Source organism: Callospermophilus lateralis, chromosome 1 (genome assembly GCF_048772815.1).
Source record: "Callospermophilus lateralis isolate mCalLat2 chromosome 1, mCalLat2.hap1, whole genome shotgun sequence".
Lineage (NCBI taxonomy): Eukaryota > Metazoa > Chordata > Mammalia > Rodentia > Sciuridae > Callospermophilus > Callospermophilus lateralis.
Window position 1 is genome coordinate 53,865,666 of NC_135305.1, and position 21,444 is coordinate 53,887,109.

Consider the following 21,444-nt stretch of genomic DNA (forward strand, 5'->3'; position numbering starts at 1 on the left):
ATAGAGCATGCAAGAAGAGTTTGAATGTCTTTTTCAGATGGTGGAGATGAGATATTTTCAAATTATTTTGGGGACAGCCAGCCAGCAATAGATACATTTTTGGTCAGTGAGAATGCAGAGGAACCTTTCTCATAGGTATAATGGAGAGTGGAACATTATTCAGTCTGTAATATCAACCTAGCACCTTTTCCTAAACCTCAGTTCCTGAATTTTTGCTTCTTTTTCTGTTACTGTGGGCTTTTTCTTACTTGTGTTGTAGACTAAGCGTCAGTCTTTTCACTTGCTCATTTTTCTGTTCACTCATTCTTGTATTTCAGAGCTTCTGTTTATTGCTGTCTCAGGCTCTACCTTTTCTTGTATTCATACTTTTATAAAAAGAATAGTATATACAATCAATTCACAGTCTGGGAGGTTCTTATGGTAGGTAATGGAATTGGTAACTAGTGACAGACTTTGTATGGCTTCCTTTGAGCTAGCATTGTTTCCCTGATTTAATCAATTTTGGCTTGAGTTGCAAGGTCATATGGCTTGGAATATGGTGAATCTCTAAAGACATGCTCAAACTATTTTTCTGATAAGGTTCATGCACTCTTAAGTGCTCAGAGCACTGGAAGAGTTCTCTCTAGGGAGCTAATGTTTTACTTTTATGTTAAAATACATATCAAAACAATACTCCTCATAGTTAAACTGAAATATAATTGTTGCTTTTTAGGAATTTTTTTTTGATACCTTTCTCATTGTATTTTAAAAACATGGCATTAAATTTCATTGGAAGTCTTTTTCTTACTGAAAGAATGGATTAACATGCAAATATGGTGTTTTTAATTAAGAAAAATTATTGTGTTTATGTGTTTACAAACTTGCCCTGATAAAGTTAATTTTTCTTTCTTTATTTCTTTTGATATTGGGGATTAAACCTAGATCTTCATACATTCTAACCATGCACTTTATTGCTGAGGTATACAGTAGCCCTAAAATGAAATTCTGTTCTTTTGGAAAAAGAATGGAAGTTAACTTTGACTTAGTATACTTTAAAATATTTTTTGCATATGAAGACATAGGCCTATTTTTTTTTTTAGTGCACTTGTCCGAGACTTGTCTTCATTATATTATATTGTTATTTTGATTTGCAGCTCATTGTTTAATTTTGGTGCAACAATTGAAATTAATTTAATTAAAATTTAATTTCAATTAACTTCTTTGCACTCTAACACCAGATCTTAAACATGCTAGAACCATGCATTTATTTTTTCTCTCCTTTGTTGAAATCTTTTGAAAGTAATTTTCAAGAATCTTCCTTATTATTGTAACTATTATTACTTTTTGGTACCAGGGATTAAACCCAGAGGTGCCTTACCACTGAGCCACATCCCCATTCCTTTTTAAAATTTAAAATTTTGTTTTAAATTTTGAGACAGGATCTTGCTTAGTAGCTTAGGGCCTCACTAAGTTGCTGAAGCTGGCCTTGAATTGCAATCCTCCTGTCTCAGCCTCCTGAGTTGCTGGGATTACAAGTATACACCATGTCTGGCTAAGAATCTTTCTTATTTTTGCCACCTATCTGGTTATTAGTGATTTGAAAAAAAAATCCATGGTTATTTAGGACTTAGCAGTTTATAAAACATTTCAAAATATTCTAAATCACTAAACTTTCTAATTATATTTGAAAATTACTTTATGTGTGAGTCATCTTTTATGGGTCAACAAGTGGAAATTCTGAAAGTTATGTGCTGAAGTTCATATAGCTGCTCTGCAGCAGAGTTAAGACTGTGAGAGTGTTTCTTTCTTTGTTTTGATTCAGTGAAATATATTTTTAAAAGGGAAGAAAAGCAGAAAATATGATTCCTGTTTTTTTTCTAAAGTTTGCTGTACATAAAGAAAGCAAAACCAGGGGCCTGGATTGTAGTTCAGTGGTAAAGCACTTGCCTAGCACATGTGAGGCACTGGGTTCAATCCTCAGCACCACATAAAAATAAATAAATAAAACAAAGGCATTGTGTTCATCTACAACTTAAAAAAAAAGAAGAAGAAAGAAAAAAGAAAAACAAAAATCAAAAGCAGGTTCACAAAGAAAAGATGAAGCATTGTATCTTCAAAGAGCACTACAGCTCTCAATCCCTCTAACTAGCTGCATGAAAAGGAACAAACTTGAATATCATTTTTTATAGTGAAAGTTCAAACTGGATCTGTGTTCTTTTCTAGCTGTAAAATGCTATGATTCTATGAAGTTGTGATAGCTTATTTTATTAATTTTTGAAGATGTTTATGCAAGAATGAGAGGTCAGGATTTTTCATTTTAAGATTAACATTTTATTTATTTTTTATTGGTTTTTCTTAGTTATACATGACAGAATCCATTTTGATAGAATTATACAAGCAGATTATATCTTATTCTAATTGGGACCACATTCTTATTGGTGGGCATGATGGTAGGATTCACTTAGGTATTTTCATATGTGTACATAATAGGAAAGTTATGTTAGATTTATTCTACTCTTTTTTATTCCTATCCCCCTCCTTCCTTTCGTTCCCTTTTGTCTAATCTACTGAACTTCTCTTCTTCCCTTGTCCCTCTTTATTGTGATTTAGCTTCTACATATCAGTGAAAACATTTGACCTTTGGTTTTTTGGGATTGGCTCATTTCACTTAGAACAATAGTCTCCAGATCTATCCATTTCCTGGCAAATATCATAAAGTCATTTTTCTTTCATGGCTGGATAATATTCCATTTTGTGCGTGCGTGCGTGCGTGCGTGCGTGCGTGCGTGTGTGTGTCTGTATGTATCACAATTTCTTTATCCATTCATCTGTTGATGACCATCTAGGTTGGTTCCATAACTTAGCTATTGTGAATTGTGCTGCTATGTGTGTAATGTGGTTGTGTCACTGTAGTATGCTGATTTTAAATCCTTTGGATATATGACTGGGAGTTAAATGGTGGTTCCATTTTTCGTGAGTGAGATTTGCATTTCCCTGATTGCTAGAGATGTTGAACATTTTTTCATATATTTGTTGATCATTCATGTTTATTCTTTTGAGAAGGGTTTGTTCAGTTTCTTTGCCCATTTATTGATTGGGTTATTACCATTATTATTGGCATTACGCTTTTTGAGTTATTTGTATATCCTGGAAATTAACACCTTAAGTTGTAGGTGGCACAGATTTTCTCCCCTCCTGTTAGGTCTCTCTTCATGTTCTTGATTGTTTCTTCTTTTAAAAAAAATGTTTTTGGAGTTGTAGTTGGACAGTGTGCCTTTATTTTATTTGTTTATTTTTATGTTTTTTAAAAGATTTTTTATTCTAATTTGTTATATGACAGCAGAATGCTGCTTCACACGTGCTAGGCACGTCCTCTGCCACTGAGCTACAACTCCAGCCCACTTGATTGTTTCTTTTGCTGTAACACTTTATTTTTATTGTTAAATATTAATCCTCATTTTCTATACTACTTTGTTGTTTAAAAAAAAGAAGACACCATAACGATAGCTGAGTAGAGGGGCTGGGGTTGTAGCTCAATGGTTGAGTGCTTGCCTCACATGTGTGAGGCACTGAGTTCAATCCTCAGCACCACATACATAAACAAAATAAAGATTTAAAAAAAAAAAAGATAGCTGAGTTGAATAAATTTGGTCAAATTATTCCAAGCTTAAGAAAGAAAGGAAGGAAGAGAAAAGAAAAATGTACTCAGGTACATTTTAATATCTTTATTTCCAGTACAGTATTTAAATTTTCCTGGTTCAGCTTATACTCAGTTTTAACTTAGAAGGAAGTTTGTTTTAGAAACTTGTTGCCTTTCAAACAGGTCCTACAGCTCTTTGGAATCTCACTTGTGTTTCAGTCTTTGTTTTTCTGTTCACTTTGTCAGCCGTTTCCATTATAAACATTGAGGAACTTTAATGTTTTTGTTTAATCTATTTCTTATTTGAGCTCCTAATTAATTTAATTACATGTGATAGATGAAGGCAAGAAATAGTTATGAAGGATGTTTTTTCCTTGAACATAAACTTGCTAAGATACTACCTCCAATTAGAAGAAAGGACTTTTATACCTATTCTTCTTCTTCTTTTTTTTAATCCCCATTTCATTCTCTTCTCGGAAAGCCTTTTCTTCCTGAAGCAGAAGCTTCTGGCTTCATTTATATCCATCACCCCAAGGATTATGTCTGTCTTAATTCATTTTAGTAATATTGTTTGCTTATGAATTGTGTTTTCCAGAAAAAAATTTGAAAAGCTTATTTTCCTTTAAACAGAACATTTACATTTAAACAATTTTAAATGATCAAAGAATAATTGAGTTAACTTTCAAGTTCTATAAGTTTTTAACTCTTAATTATGTTTTAAATATATAATCAATTTATTGAGATGTAATTCACATAAATTTTCTTTTTATCTTTAAAGTCATAAGTAATAGGGCTGGGGTTGTGGCTCAGTGGTAGAATGCTCACCTAGCATGCGTGGGGTACTGGGTTTGATTCTCAGCACCACATAAAAATAAAGATATTGTGTCCACTTAAAACTAAAAAAATAAATATAAAAAAAATCATAAGTAAGAGAGTTTGTGAAAATTTGGAATGAAAGAAGAAATCATCCATGAAACCTTTTCTCATTTTTATACATATAATTATATATATATATATATGTTTTTCATTATGTAACTTTATAGGGTTTTTAAAAACTTTTTGGTTGTTGTATCAAATAATTTAATGTACTTTTTAATGGAATACAAACCTATTTTACTTGCTTTATAATTATCCTTTGAACAAGTAAATGTATCAGGAAGGAAAGAAGAAGCAAGATGGTAACAGTAACATAAAAATGCCAGTGAATTTAAACCCTATAAAAACAGAGCAACTAGGATAGCAAAACACTAAAAACCCATACTGATGGAAGTGATGCTGCTTTAGTTTGAGGCCTAGCTTTAAGGAACTTTTATTTCTGCTCTGCAAAAACCTGTGTCCATGTAAGTCCAGCTACCATATTACCACCATGCTATGAAGAAAGCCAGGCTAGCTATATGAATCTGATGAGTGAGAAACACCCAGTGAAGCCTTCTTGGTCCAGATTAGCTTAGTTGTTAGCCGAATGAAACACAGCGAGTAGTTCCAAGTGAGACCACCTGGAGTACTGGGACTCTTCCTGAACTTTTAACCCACAGAGTATGAAATAGTTTTCAGCCACGAAATTTTACGCTGGTTTCTTGTACAGCAGTAGAGAATTGATAGACCAACCAAAGTGATTTTCATTTATAGACTCCTATCAACCTATGTCAATGCAGGGAATATTGTTTTTATAAACTTTTCTTAGGAAACTAATAGTGTTTTTCAGATACCAAAATGATTAGAGAAATACCAGTGTAAAGACTTGCGGTGAGCATTAGAACTAAGATAAATAAGGCCAGAAAGGAATGTATAGTAGGTGATAACTATATGCTTTGATAAAGAAATAGAATCCAGAAAAAATTTAGATCATTTTCAACAATCATAGTTTTATTATGGTGTTGGTTTTGTTAATTAGATACTGTTTTCTGTGTATTGTGCAGTCAAGCAAATAAATTATTTTAAGTTATCACCTGTGTCCTTAAGAACCAAGAGTCTCAGCATGGAAATAATGATATACTGATATAATATAGAAGGTAATAAATACCCTGTACTTTTGATCTTTAATTGGAAGTTATCCCTAGGAACTTGAGATATTTTAATTTTATTTTAAAAGAGTGCAAACTTTATATATTTCTCTGTATATATTTATACATATGTATATGTATAATGTTAATCTGAGAAGTCTATATTGTAGATTAAAGCAAATAAATATTTATGCTATATTTTAATTATGACATTTCCTAGCTATATCTATGGAAAATTCTCAGAAATGAACAAAACTAGTTCCAAGAATGTGGTCTTGAAATGCTATTTCTTCCTAAAAGAAACAAGGGCTTCTTTGAGAACTCTTTTATTCCAGGTCTAGGGCATGAAATGTATAAAATGATTTTGAAACATTTTTTATACCAGATACCAAAGAAGATATTGGTGACTACTAGGTCTGTGACAAAAGAAATCAGAAGCCAATTTAAAGATGCCCGAGGTTGCTCAACTATCTCACTTTCAGCCCTAAAAGTCCTAAATTTGGGAGATTTTTAGTCTCAGACAATGTGGTACAGTTGATCACTCTGAGGCTCCCACTAGCCACAATGGGTCAATTTGAGTACCAATAAGGATAATAGCTCACAACAAATTGACATATTATGTTTACATTTATGAATTCATATATAATGGAAAAAAACAAACTAAGAACAAATTTGTTTGTTCATCATTAGTGGATATTAGGAAACCCTTCCTTTTGGAAATACAAGCTGAGAGGAAGATCAAGTATTTATGTATGAGCTCTACCCTTAAGGATAGACAAATATACTTAAGGTAAAAAAATTTTCTCGTATGAGCTCTACCCTTAAGGATAGACAAATATACTTAAGGTAAAAAAATTTTCATAGAGAAATTTTTATGTGCTAGCAAACAAAGATTAAACAATAGTACATCATTTTGCATTTACTCAGGTTTTAATGAATTTTGATGTTTAATATCAGTGGTTGCTAATAATAAAAGAAAATCAAATCTATGACTTTATTATTGGTTGCTAATAACACAAGAGAAAATCATACATGTGATTTATTACCACTTAATGATAACTTGCCAGAAATGATAAACCTAAATCAGAAGAAACTGTCTACATCCTCTTTGTAGGAAATGTAGAAGATTGAGGAATTTCTTAAACTACACTATGGGAATACAGTCAACAAAACCCATTCTGTGGAAACTGTAGTTCAGATGATCCAATATATTCAATAAATTACAAAGAATAAAAGGTGGTGAGGAAGCCCACAGATCAAAAAAGGGTGACATTGCAACACTTAGGTATATATGTTTCTGTAATAAAAGTATGGAAGTGATTCCCATAGAAGTGAGAATAGTAATTTCTCTTGGGCGGGGTGATAGACAGTGACATGATTGGGAGGGAGCATAAGAGGGGTTTCTGTGCTAGCTCACACAATTCTGTTTCCTTTCTGTGGGTGGTTCCCAATTCATTTAACTATATATATCTCAGTGTGATCTTCTGTCATATATTTAATAATAAAAGATCTAAAATAAAAAATAAAGGAAATTGGGGAAGATAAATATATTGGGAAATGGTGAGAGTTAAAGCTTTATAAATCAGCTAAACTTGTCGACTGAGAATTTTTTTAAATGCTATTCTTGGAAGGTTTAATATAATCTGTAAGTAGAAAGGTACTAAAGTTTATTAGAAAGAGGGCTGTAGTAGTTACTGAAAACTGTTTTTAAGAATACAAATGTGATAGAGTAGATTTCCCTGAGAGACTGAAAGCTAGCCAGGAGAGCAGTATGTTAAGGTGAAGGTAATAGATTTGGAATAAGGGTGATTCTTGTAGTAATGCAAGTAAAACAGCAATAGTCATGCAGTAGGACAGTCAATAAAACTTGGTGACAGATTAAGTATGATTGTGAAAAATAAAAACATTAAAAATAAACTCAAAGATTATATGTTTGAGGATATTACCTTTATATTGGGCAGGACTGAGGAATTCTGGAAGGGTAGTTCTAGGTGCTGTAGAATAAAGTCTTGTGTTTCTCCTCATGGTGTATTTAGAACCTTGGAGAAGTGGTTGCTAGGGATTCTGTGCTCTGAATTGTTCATCTAAAAATTCCAATTCTGACAAGTAAGCAACTGATATGGTTGTTTCTGTTAACTGTAAGTTGGGACAAAGATATGAGGGTGACTTAAAAAAAAATCTTCCGAATTTTGAATTATGCTTATAGTGTCTACTCAGAAAATAAATACTAGTTGATTAATATTAATATTAATATTAGATATTTGAAGACTATTCAGATAGGCACCTAGAAAAGAGAAACCAGGGTTGGAGAGAGTTAAGCAGTAGGAAGACTAGCACAGAGGCTGTCCACTTTGGCTGCCATGGGTATCACCTGTGGATATTAAATAAACTGATGCTTGATTATCACCCCAAATCTTTAATATCTGGAGAGAAATTCTGATTTTGTAATCTTTATTATTTTAACTGTAGTTAACTCTGAGAACCAGTCAAGTAAACATGTTTAATACTCCGGTGTCTATGACTTGCGTATGTTTGTAAACATTATATGTTTTTGTGTGTATATGTGTAGCTTGTGGGTGCACGAATGTGGCTGAGTGTGGCTCTTATATATTATGTGTTTCATCCATGAAAGAAAACTTACAGCTGGAGGCTCAGGATTCTCATTTTCCTGGATCTTTTAATTTTTTACTGCCACCATTTAGGATTTTCTTCTTTAGGCAGAGATCATGTCTTTGCTTTTCAACTAGCTTTGGCACTGCTCAAAGATTGTGGCGATGAGCAGCATAGACCGTTTCTTTTTTCTTTGTTATTACTAAGGCTAAAGATCACTATATATTCTTTATTTCTATGGACTCCCTTCATCTCACTCTGGCAACTGTTCTGGATCCAATTTCTGTAACAGAGTGTCCTGAAATATATGAATCTTTCTTAGCCTGATGGTAGGAGATAGACATGAGCAGTGGGGACATGGAGATTAAGTGGTCATCTATACAATCCTTTGGATAGGTAATAAGCCTTTAGATAGGTTAAGACTTACTGTTAGATCTAGGAAAGAAAAGGGAATAGGAGGCGATGTGAAATTATGTGAGAGTTTTTCCTTCTTTCTTTTTTTTTTGGTAACTATTTTTTTTAGTGATAAAAACCATTAGGGGAAGCCAAGTGGGGTATGTTTATTTTTTATGGCTGGTGAAATTGGGAGAAGTTTGAAGACTGTTCAGATAGGCACCTAGAAAAGAGAAACCAGGGTTGGAGAGAGTTAAGCAGTAGGAAGCCTAGCACAGTGGCTGTCCACTTTGGCTGCCATGGGTATTAAATAAACTGATGGATATTAAATAAACTGATGCTTGATTATCACCCCTAGAGATTCTGATGTAATTGTCAGGGATACCACCTGGGCATTAGAACTTGATTTCATTGATTTAGAGCAGAAAACTGGTCTAAGACTATAAAAAATCTTTGGCTTGCACAGTGTCTCAAACTCAGATTCATTCTATCTGGGATAAATTGGAGTTTATTGTGAAGGGTAACTATGGTACAGTGGATTGCTCCCTAGAAGATTTGATACTTTTTTAAGATTTGTATTTATTTAGAGAAGTAAGGCATGAATGAGTCTTTAGCATCTGGAAAGGATGGACAGATTAAGGGCTGGGGTTGTGGCTCAGTGGTAAAGCACTTGCCTAGCATGTGTGAGGCACTAGGTTTGATTCTCAGCACCGCATATAAAGAAATAAAATAAAGGTCCATTGACATTAAAAAAAAATGGACAGATTAACATATTAATAGTAATTATAATGAAACTTGATTGGACCTGCTACACATATTTAACATTGTGATATTTGCACAGGTTGCCTGTGATTTGCTTCGGAGAATTATTCGAATCTTGTATCTCAGTAAGAGACTCCAAGGACAACTGCAAGGGGGAAGTAGAGAGATAACAAAAGCTGCTCAGAGTCTCAATGAACTTGGTAAGTCCTTTTCTGATTGTTTAAATAGAGGTTTAAATATTTTAAGTTTTAGATTTATTGATATTTATTATTACTGTTAACAAATGTTATTGAGCAAGTTTTTGAAAAGTTGGCTATAGATAGCAATGTCACATTTTTCAGAATTGGTGAGTAAAATAATTTGCTTTCTTGAATGTCTTACTTATAAAATGATATTATAAGTTGGTCCTTTTTCATATATAGATATGTAGATTTTGACATGTGTGGATTCATGTAACCACCACCACAGTCATGATATAGAATAGTTCCTTCATTGCCCCAAATTTGCTCATCAACACTTGATAATCACATACAGACCACCTGCCTCTAATGCAGGCAACCACTGATCTTTATTGTTGTGTTTCATCTTTTTAAGAAAGTCAAGTAAATGAAATTATAAAGTTTGTAATCTTTTGAGGTTGGCTTCTTTTACTTGGCATAACACCTCTGAGATTTATCCAAGTTGTTGGGTGTACCACTGGTTTATTACTTTATATTTGTTGGACTACCATTCTGTGGATGAACTGTGGGTTGTTTATTGATTCACTAATTGGACATTTGTGTTCTTTCCAGTTTTTGGTGATTATAAGTAGAACTGCCATAAATCCTTGTGTTTTCATGAGAGCTTAATTTTTCATTTCTCTAGGGGAAATGTCAAAGAGAAATGCTGTTTTCTAGGTGACAATTCCCATGTTCATATTTTGCCTACATTCCTTATTTGTTCATTCTATACTCAGACATTTATAGCAGGCCCTTAGCATTCAAGGGTTTAGTGTTCATGGTTTTGACTGCTAACAAGCTTCAAGGTCCATTATATAACAATTCATAATTTTTCTGGGAAAATTTTTAATAGTGAGTACACATAGAAATGCTCACACCTGTGGTTTATTTTTATTTTTATTTTTATTTATATATGACAGTGGAATGCATTACAATTCTTATTACACATATATATGGTTGTATGTAAAGTATGTTGACACCCAATTCGAGTCTTCATATATGTACTTTGGATAATAACGATCATCACATTTCCACCATTCTTGTTAATCCCCTGCCCCCTCCTTTTCCCTCCCATCCTTCTTCCCTATCTCGAATTCATCTAATCCTCCCATGCTTTCCCTTCCTACCCCACTATGAGTCAGCCTCCTTATATCAAAGAAAACATTCGGCATTTGTTTTTTTGGGATTGGCTAACTTCACTTAGCATTATCTTCTCTAACTCCATTCATTTACCTGCAAATGCCATGATTTTATTCTTTTTTAATGCTGAGTAAAATTCCATTGTGTATATATGCCACATTTATTTTATTCATTCATCCACTGAAGGGCATGTAGGTTGGCTCAACAGTTTAGCTATTGTGAATTGTGCTGCTATAAACATTGATGTGGCTGTGTCCCTGTAGTATGCTGTTTTTAAGTCCTTTGGGTATAGTCCGAGGAGAGAGATAGCTGGGTCAAATGGTAGTTCCTTTCCCAGATTTCCAAGGTATCTCCATACTGCTTTCCATATTGGCTGTACCAATTTGCTGTCTCACCAGCAACGTATGAGTGTACCTGTTCCCCCACATTCTCGCCAAAACTTGTTGTTTGTCTTCACGATAGTTGCCATTCTGACTGGAGTGAGATGATATCTTAAAGTAGTTTTGACTTGCATTTCTCTGATTGCTAGAGATGATGAGCATTTTTTTTTTTTATATATTTGTTGATTGATTGTATATCCTTTCCTGAGAAGTGTCTGTTCATTGGCTCATTTGTTGATTGGTTATTTGTTTTTTCAGTGCTTAGCTTTTTGAATTCTTTATATATCCTAGAGATTAGTGCTCTATCTGATGTGTAAGGGATAAAAATTTGCTCCTGGGATGTAGGCTCTCTGTTCACCTGACAGATTTTTTTTTTTTCTTTGCTGAGAAGAAACTTTTTCATTTGATTCCATCCCATTTATTGATTGTTGGTTTTCATTCTTGTGCTGTAGAAGTTTTATTAAGGTAATTAGGGCCTAATTCCATATGATGAGATTAGGGCCTACTTTTTCTTCTATTAGATGCAGAGTCTCTGTTTTAATTCCTAGGTCCTTGATCTATTTTGAGTTAAGTTTTGCCCATAGTGAGAGATAGGGGTTGGTTTAATTTCATTTTGTTGCATATGAATTTCCAGTTTTCCCAGGACCATTTGTTGAAGATATTATCTTTTCTCTGTGCATGTTTTTGGCAACTTTGTCTAATATAAGATATTGTAATTTTGTTGGTTAGTCTCTGTGTCCTCTATTCTGTAACAGTCTGTTTTGGTCTACCAGTCTGTTTTGGTTACTATTTGGTTACTATGCTGATTTTGTTATTATTGCTCTGTAGTATAGTTTAAGGTCTGGTATAGTGATGCTACCTGCCTCACTCTTCCTTCTAAGGATTGCTTTAGCTTTTCTGGGTCTCTTATTTTTCCAGATGAATTTCATGATTTCTTTTTCTCTTTCTATGAGGAATGCCTTTGGGATTTTGATCAGAATTGCATTAAATCTTTATAGTGCTTTTGGTAGTATGGTCATTTTGATACTATTAATTCTGCCTATCCAAGAGCAAGGTAGATCTTTCCATCTTCTGAAGAAGGTTTTCTTTGATTTCTCTCTTTAGGGTTCTATAGTTTTTATTGTATAGATCTTTCACCTCTTTAGTTGGTTTAAGTGGTACCTTGTGGTTTTCTTTGAAGCACTCATGTAAAAGAAACAAACAAAATAACACTTGAAGGGATGTTAGCAGTCATTTAAAGGGGTAGCAGATTATTTCCTTGCAAGCACGTGTGGTTGTTCTTAAAAGTTTTTGCCTAGCAGCTAATACTTAGAGTAAAACAAGTACAGTAGTAATACTTATATTATAATTCACACTCCTAAAATTAGAAGTGATCTGCCAACCATGTGACGTTTTGAACCTTGAATTAGTGTGACTAGACAAAATACATTGGCAAATAGAAATGAAGTATATTCTGAGGGATTAAGGGTGTGTCGAGTGATTACTGTTGGATACAGCTTTCTTTTTTGGGGTTATGAAAATGTTCTGAAATTAGTATTGTATAGAGTTGTCCATATACTATAAACTGTTGATGTGAACACTTTGAAGGAATGAATTTTAAGTTATATAAGATATATGTACTTTGAGCATCCATAATTGAAAAACCCAGAATTCAAAATGCTTCAAAATCAAACTTTTGAACACTGATATAACACTACAAATGGAAAATGGCACATTTGACCTCTTGTGATGGGTCACAGTCAAAATGTAGGTATACCGCATACATTTGTATAAAATTGTCTATAGGCTATGTGTATAAATGATATATGAAATATAAATAAATTTTTTGTTAGACTTGGTCACATGACCGAGATATCTTATTACATGTGTTAAAATGTTCCAAAATCCTAAACCCAAAACACTTCTGGTTTCTAGCATTTTGAATAAGCAATTCAGCTGTATTAATTTAAAACACATATTTTGAATATCTAGTGATAATTATACCCTCCCTTTCTTTCATCTTTCCTTCCTTCCTTCTGTGACATAATAAACTGATATATTGAAAATAAGTAATTTTGACATGTGGCATCACGAATAACAAGACAGTGAACATAGTATCACTCTCCAGAGTTTCCTCTTGACTCTTGGTATTCTCTCTTCAAGTGTTTACTGATTTATTTTCTGTATATAGATTAGTTTCCACTTTCAAGAATTTCATATAAACAGAATTGTATACTTTGTATGTGTTTTTTCCAAGCTTCTTTCAGTTGTCATAATTATTTTGAAATGCATCAGTATTATGTGTATCAATATATTATTTATTTGTTTTTTGGAACTGGGGCTTGAATTCAGGGGCACTTAACCACTAAGCCACATCCTCAGCCCTTTTTGTATTTTATTTAGAGCAGGGTCTCGCTGAGTTGTTTAGGGCCTTGCTAAGTTGCTGAGGATGGAATTGAACTGACAATCCTCCTGCCTTAGCCTCCCAGCTGCTGGGATTACTGGCTTGCCCCACCATTCCAGGCTAATAATTTATCTCTTTTTATTGCAAGGTAATGTTCCTTTGATAGATCCCAGTTGTTTTTATCCATTCATCTGTTGGTGGACATTTGGGTTATTCCTAATTTTTGGATATTAAAAATCAAGAGTTATGAACTTTTATGTACAAATCTTTGTATCTTCATTTCTCATTAATTACCTAGGAGCGGAGAGTTTGCATCATTTGGTAGGTGTGTGTTTAACTTTTTAAAAAATTATTTTTTAAAAAGTTAAATGTAAAGTCGTAATACTTTACATTCTTATCATTACTGTGTTTATATTCTACTTCTCCTACATCCTTGCCAACATTTATTGTTGTCTTAAATTGAGCCTTTCAAATTAGTTATATTTGAAAACACATTTCACCAGAGAATTTGTATAAATGGCACATATGTATATGAAAATATGCTCAACATTTTTATAATTTAGGAAAATTAAGAATAAAATTAAAATCATACCATTATCAAATTGACAGAATTATTTTAGTGTAGACTTATACTTTTTTCATCAGGTTGTTATTGTGTATTGATTAAAAACATAAAACTACATAGTGTGTTTTGCAAAATTATATTTTATCATTTTTTATTTCTAATTTTTCTTTAAAAACAGCCCCTTTTAGGGGAGGGTTCTTGGATTGAGCTCAAGGTCTTGTGCATGCTAGACAAGTACTCTATCCTTGAGCCTGATCTATAGCTCAAGAAGTTTTGAGACTAGACAAAATGTATGTGGCTCATACTACAAAAACAATAACATTTTTTAAACACTAGTAAGATAAAATACTTGGGAAAATGTTTATTTTATCATACTTACTACTTTTTCCAGCTATTATTAACCCATTTGAGCAGAATTTCTACATAATTTTAAATTTAATAGTTTTCAGAATATTTTTGAATAGCTGGATAAACTATCATTGTAAGCCAGAGGATGGCAACTTTTTAAATTCAATGAGTGTCTCAAAACACTTAACATGATTCTGGGTCAGGTTGAGTAACAGATTTGCTTGTTCCATGAAGTGCATTCCTGCTTTATCCATGTTGAATTGAAGAAGCTGCATTGTTAAAAGGAGAATGTGCTATATTTCTATAATCAACATTAGCACTTTATGATTTTTCCTTTGTGGTGTTATTAGGTATTCCACCTATAATACAGATACGTTAACCCACCTATGGTACAGCCATTGGTGAACAATTGGATGTAGTCTTTGGTTCAGTATTATCAATGTTAAAATTGGCTGGGTATTGTTGATCTGAATATTTAAATATAGAGAAAATGTGAAAGATATAAATGTACTATTTGGAATTTGGCTAGATGATTCTTTTCTTGTGTACTGATTGCCATGAATTTTAGAGAAATTCATTTTGTACCTAGTTCTTCACTATGTATGACTTCTTTCTTTTGATTAATTGTACATTTTTATGGGATATTTGTTATAATTTTGTACATGTGTACAGTGTAATGAGATCTAATTATGGTAATTAGCATTTCAGTCTCCCTAAACATTTATTATTTCTTTATGTTGGGAACCTCTGAACCCATCTCTTCTAATTCTTTATAAAAATATTATTAGTTGTAAACCATAGGCACCCTATTGTGCTATACAAAGTACTAGAACTCTGAACTTTTTATTCCTCCTCACTATGTTTCAGTATCCATTTTCTGACCTTTCTGTATTTCCTTTCTCCCCTACTCTTCTAGTCTCTAGTGATTACTATTTCACTTTCTACTTCTGTGAAATTAACTTTTTTGGCTTCCATTTATGAGTAAGACTATGTCTATTTGCCTTTCTGTGTCTGACTTCCTTCACTTATGTCCTATAGTTTCATCTGTATTGCCACAAATGACAGAATTTTATTCTTTTTATGGCTGACTAATATTTTATTGTGTGTGTATATATATATATCTCACATTTTCTTTATTCGGTCCTTCATCAGTGGACACCGCTTAATTCCATATCTTGGCTTATTGTGGATAGTGCTGCAATAAGCCTCATTGTGCAAGTATCTGATAAGCTGATTTAATTTTCTTTGGATATATACCTCGTAGTGGGATAGCTGTATCATATTTTACTTTTTTGAATGTTTTCCATAATGGTTGTACATTGCCTCCAACAGTGTATAAGTGTTCCTTTTTCTCCACAGCCTTACTAGCATTTGGGGTGTGTGTGTGTGTGTGTGTGTGTGTGTGTGTGAGATTTTTGATCATAGCACTTGTTAAGTGGGGTGAGATAATCTCTCATTGTGATTTTGATTTACATTTCCCTGATGATTAGTGTTGCTGAACATTTTCCATATAGTTGTTTGCCATTTATAGATCTTCTTTTGAGAAATGTCTCTTCAAATCATTCATTCATTTTAAAAATCAGATTATTAATTTCTTTTTTGGTTGTTGAATTTTGAGTTTATAATATATTCTGAAAATTAATCCCTTGCCTGATGAATAGTTTCCACATGTTTCCTCCCATTCCTTAGATTGTCTCTTCACTTTGTTTGTTGTTTCTGTTACTGGTGAGAAGGTTTGTGTTTTATATCCCATTTGTCTGTTTTTGTTCCTGTTGCTTGTGCTTCTGAAGTCTTATTAAAAAAAAAAAAATTGTGGGCTGGGGTTGTGGCTCAGCGGTAGAGTGCTTGCCTAGCACATGTGAGGCCCTGGGTTCAATCTTCAGGACCACATAAAAATAAGTATAATAAAAGCATTGTGTTCAACTACAACTTAAAAATAAATATAAAAAATTGCTTATACCAATGATTTAAAATGTTTGTTTCTCCTATATTTCCTTCCAATAGTTTCAGGTTTTACATTTAAATCTTTATCCATTTAATTTGATTTTTATGTATGATGAGAGAGACAGGTCTAGTTTCAGTCTTTACTATGGATATCCAGTTTTCCCAACACCATTTATGGAAGAGATTGTCCTTTTTCCAATGTACGTTTTGGGCACTTTTGTTGAAGATCAGGTAGCTACAGATGGGTGTATTTATTTCTGGGTTCTTCATTCTGATTTATTGGGCTGTGTGTCTATTTTTATGCCAGTATCAAGTGTTTTTGGTAACTATAGTTTAGTAGTATATTTTGAAATCAGATATTGTGATGTCTGCCTATGATATTTTTCAATTACTTTCCTGTTATTTCTCTGTATTTATATTAGAAAGATATTTAAAAAGTTAATCTTTTTATTAGTGTCTTAACATTTAGTAGATATTTTTGAAATTCATGACTGTCTGTTCATCATAACTGAGGATCTGTTTCTGGTTCAGAAATTTTATTTTACTGACACCAAAACTTAATTTAATAGATGTTTATGGATATTTTATTGCCTTGTTCTAAAGAAGGCATTAATTTCACTCAATTGTTTATAAGAACTAACAACATATCAAAAAGGATGGAAAAGACTAGCAACAAAAGCAAATGAGGGATGGTTTGTAGGGGATTCACATAAGCAGCCCATCTTTTAGATTGAAATCCTTAATTGAGGTAGGAGGATTCATTTATTATCCTTTCTCCCTCCTTTTAGTGGGTATTATTTTCACTCTACTTTTGAGGGGAAATGGAATATGGGATTAATAGACAGGATGGCTGGTTCTCCATAACTCATTCCTCTAAAATTTTCCCAATTCTGTACAAACCAATTTCATAAGAGAAGGATTTATAATCTAGAACACTAATAATTCATTAACTTGCATTGAGGCACATGCTATCCTTTGACTGAAAGCAGTATGATTTTTCTTTCTGCACAGATGAAATGGAAACATATTCATAATTAGCAACTTGTTTGGTAAAATTTGAATTAAAGCTGGGGAATGCCGCAGTCTGGCTGGGCACAATTCAGGAGCCACTTGTCAAAAGAAACGAACTTTATTTTTAGAACCACACATGCCAAACAAAATAGCTCCTCAGGAAAAACCTTCAGAGCCCAACTGCCACCACTGGCTTCCCACAAGCCTCTCAACCTCCCCCCATTCTCCTGCTCTTGAGGCTGATTGGCTGGGTCTCGTGGGCAGAGCCAAAAAAAGTCCCCCAATGAGCAGCTCCGTGTTCTGAAAGGGCGGGGAAACAGCCCAATGAGCATCACCGCAGAGGAGTCAATCAGTTGGCAGCTAGAAGTTTGCTGGGGCCGCTGTGAGCCAATCATCAACTGGCAGCTGGAAGTTTGCTGGCACCTGGAAGTTTGCTGGGGCCCCTTTGGCTGTGACTCTCAAAAGGGGAAGATAATTATGTGATATCATGTAATTAACAATATATATACTTTACCTGGTATACTAAATAAAAATCTTGGGTCATGGAGAGCTCTCTGATTATTGCTAATCTCTTTATATGTAGTTTTTATTTATTCTTAATGCTGTTGACTATCCTCTTTTGATCCACAGTTTTCTCCAATTAGAATAGAACAAAATTGATTAGGTTTCTGCTTCTGGTTAAAATTATATTTCAGAGCTTATATTCCTGACATGAATTGCAATTTTGAATGTTTCCTAAATTTTAGTCATGCATTTTATCTCTTGACTGTTAGATTGAGTGATTTTTCTATTAATACCACTTGCTAAAACAAATGTTAGTATTTCAAATTTACAGGTCAATGTGATAAACTTTGGATCTTTTTATAATATTGATGCTTTTGCAACTGAAATGTCTTTTCACTTTTAAAATATCCTTTTATATCTTTAAAGGTTTTCATTTAAAGTTTTTTTTAATTAAAAATAATATATTGGGAGCTGGGGCTTGGGCTGTGGCTCAGTGGTAGAGCGCTTGCCTAGCATGCCTGAGGCACTGGGTTCAATCCTCAGCACTACATAAAAAACTAAGTAAACAAAATGAAGGTATTAAAAATTAATTAAAAAACCCCCAGATCATACTTTTTGCTTCTGATACTCTGATCTGTTTATGAAAATCATGATTTATAATTTATTTACCAAATATTAGGTTTCAACATCTGTAATCCCTGTACATTGTTAGGAACCTGATATAAAATCAGTGAATACTTGTAACTTTTGTGTTTGAGAAGTTCAGGCTCTGTTCTTTTATTTCTTTAAGCATAAAACTCACACATCAGCAACAATAACAATAATAATGATGATATCCATGGGGAAAAACCCTCTCCTCTAGTTTTTGCATTGGGACTCATCTGCACTTTCCTTGAAGTAATATGAAAAGAACGTCCATGAGTCCTCTTACTGTATGACTTAGATAAATTTATTCATTTATTCTGCAAGTATATATTGAATACCTACTGTGTGTGCCATGTACTGTCCTGGACATTGAAGCTACATTACTGTTCAAAACAGAATCCCCTACTCTTTTTATAGCTTATATTTCCATAGATCTTAAGGTCACATATCTAATGTATCTGTAAAAATCTGATTATAGATATCTTAAACCACTAATGCTGTATTCTTTCCTTAAATTCTGTGGCAGCATTTAATTGGTTTGCAAAGGAGATTGTTGGCATTGTTAGAACTTCCAATATCTTCTTTTTTTTTAAGGAGAAAATTCACAGATTTATTCTACTTTATATGTATACCTTGAATATAAAAGTAGTATAAAATTAGATGAAAATGATAAAATGACCTTTAAGTATGATAGCCTCATACTTAAAGCCAAAAATAAAATATTTTAATATTTATATGAAATAAAGATATTATATAATAAAGATATCTAATGAAGCAACTGTGGATTGACTGACTTAATATTCTATATTAAAGATACTGAATTAAAGATCCTTTTTTAAAATATAATTAAGCAGTAAAAAATAATGAAGTAATTGCATGTTTTGGAAAGTATTCCCTCCAATAATTTTTATTGCTTATGTTCTATCTTCCGAGTTTTACATTTTTTATTCTTAATCTATGATATATTATTATGAGAGAATATTCTTAAAATATTCTCTTATATTTTTAAAATATTCTTTTATATTCATAAAAGTATTTATGATAATACAGTCTCATCCATTAGTGCTCTTATTGTAGCTGTGGTATTTTCTTTTTTTTAAATTAATTTTTATTGTTGGTTGTTCAAAACATTACATAGTTCTTGAAGTATTTTCTTAATTTGATAAAATAATGCATTTATTGGCAAACATTTCTGATTCATGCACAGGTGAGAAAAGTAAGATTTATATTATTTTTGCCACATAATAGATTGGTATCCAATAGTTACTACACAAATTAATGTTATGTCTATAAGATATTTTAGTTGGTGAAAATTTTAGAAAATTTTATTTCAGGTCTATTAAAAATTGTGTATTGATAGATTATAAATATGCCATGAAACTGTTTCCAGTATTAAATTAGTTTCTTTCTTATAGGTCTTAGGTGATTTGTTTCTTAAATGCTTTGAATAGTGTGTGTGTGTGTGTGTGTGTGTGTGAGAGAGAGAGAGAGAGATAGAGAGAGAGAGAGAGAGAGAGATAGAGAGAGAGAGAGAGAGAGAGAGAGAGAAAGAACTTTGTTATAAGGAATTCAATTTGCATTTAAAAATCTACAATGTAATGACATATAGACATTTGCAGTAAGTATGTTTGAATTAGATTTTTATGTCTCTAAATTTTTTACTTATGTGACTGGGTTTAGCTACCACCAGGTGGGGGTGATGCTGTGCTCAGATCCAAATGGTCAGAAAGGTCTACCTTTTGATGTGAGTTTGTCTGTTAGAGGTAAATATGCAATTACACACTCACACAAAATTCTCTTCTTTTTAAAACTTACTGAATTTATTGTTACTAAAATTTATATTGAATAGATAATACCCATGTAGCATTAATCTCATTTTATTAGTTTTATCTTTCCTCATACAGTGTCAAAAATTCAGGATAATGTTTATACAACAACAAGTGGCGTACTTATTAGAAACTTTTGTCCGTTGTTTTTCATACATTTAAAAGTTATGATAGCATTTCCATGTTTTATTCCATATGGTTGGTTAAGAATGCTAATGGAAAGCTATATATTTTACCTACTGTCACCCATTGCTGGAACATTTATCACTGTTTAATTTATTTAGTGAAGGTTTTTGTTTTGTGCGTGTGTGTATGAGTGTGTAGCGGTGGGTATTGAACCCAGGTGCTCTACCATTGAACTACGTCCCCTACTCCTAGTGTAAGGTTCTTTAAACTAGTAATTATAAAACTAGTTTGCTGGTTCTAAAGGATTTTCTATTTGAATGCTGAAGCCAGTAGTGTTCAACGTCTTTTCCATTTTAGCATATATCATTATAATATTAATTTTTGAAAATTAAAATGTGTCTTAAATATACACAAACATTGCCTCTGACTCTAGGCTTATTTTGTTGACTGTTCCTTTTAAAATGGTGTTAGTTTTCTTCTTAATTAAGTGCAAGTTAGAGTTCTAAGTCAAATATTGTACAGGAACCCTAGGAGAGTTGTTGTACTTTTTATTGCCATAATTATAATTCATTACTCTGTGAATAGAAAATCCAAGAACAATATGAAATAATTTTAAAATACTCTTTGGTCTGATAATTTTAAATTAGCAATGGGTTAAGTTAGAAAGACTCAATGTAAATTTGTAATTATAGATATATTTACAGAATTCTACATCTTAGTACTGGGTAAACAATAATGTAGGCAGGTATGACCTTCTGAGAGACATATTCAGTAAGATTGAATCTAGTTTTATTCATTCGTTTTAATTTCTGTGTTAGAGACTTGACCTTTTGATTAGTTGGAAATATGTTCTTTTGTTATATATAAATGGAAAATAATGCTGATAATATAGTTTAGGGTTAGTGTTAGGTTATGTTTAGGGTTAGGGTTAGTGTTAGGGTTAGAGTTAATAATACTGATAATATAG

At 32.6% G+C, this 21,444-nt stretch overlaps 1 protein-coding gene across 4 annotated transcripts in view; it reads left to right on the forward strand.

Annotated features, from left to right (window-relative positions):
* The window catches only part of Cog5 (component of oligomeric golgi complex 5), a 356,605-nt gene that overhangs the window by 31,394 nt on the left and 303,767 nt on the right, over nucleotides 1-21,444 (forward strand). For all 4 annotated transcript variants that reach the window (XM_076834507.1, XM_076834478.1, XM_076834497.2 and 1 more), the window contains exon 6: nucleotides 9,467-9,587. In XM_076834507.1, coding sequence (XP_076690622.1) covers nucleotides 9,467-9,587 — 121 coding nt within the window. The remainder of the gene's footprint in view (nucleotides 1-9,466; nucleotides 9,588-21,444) is intronic.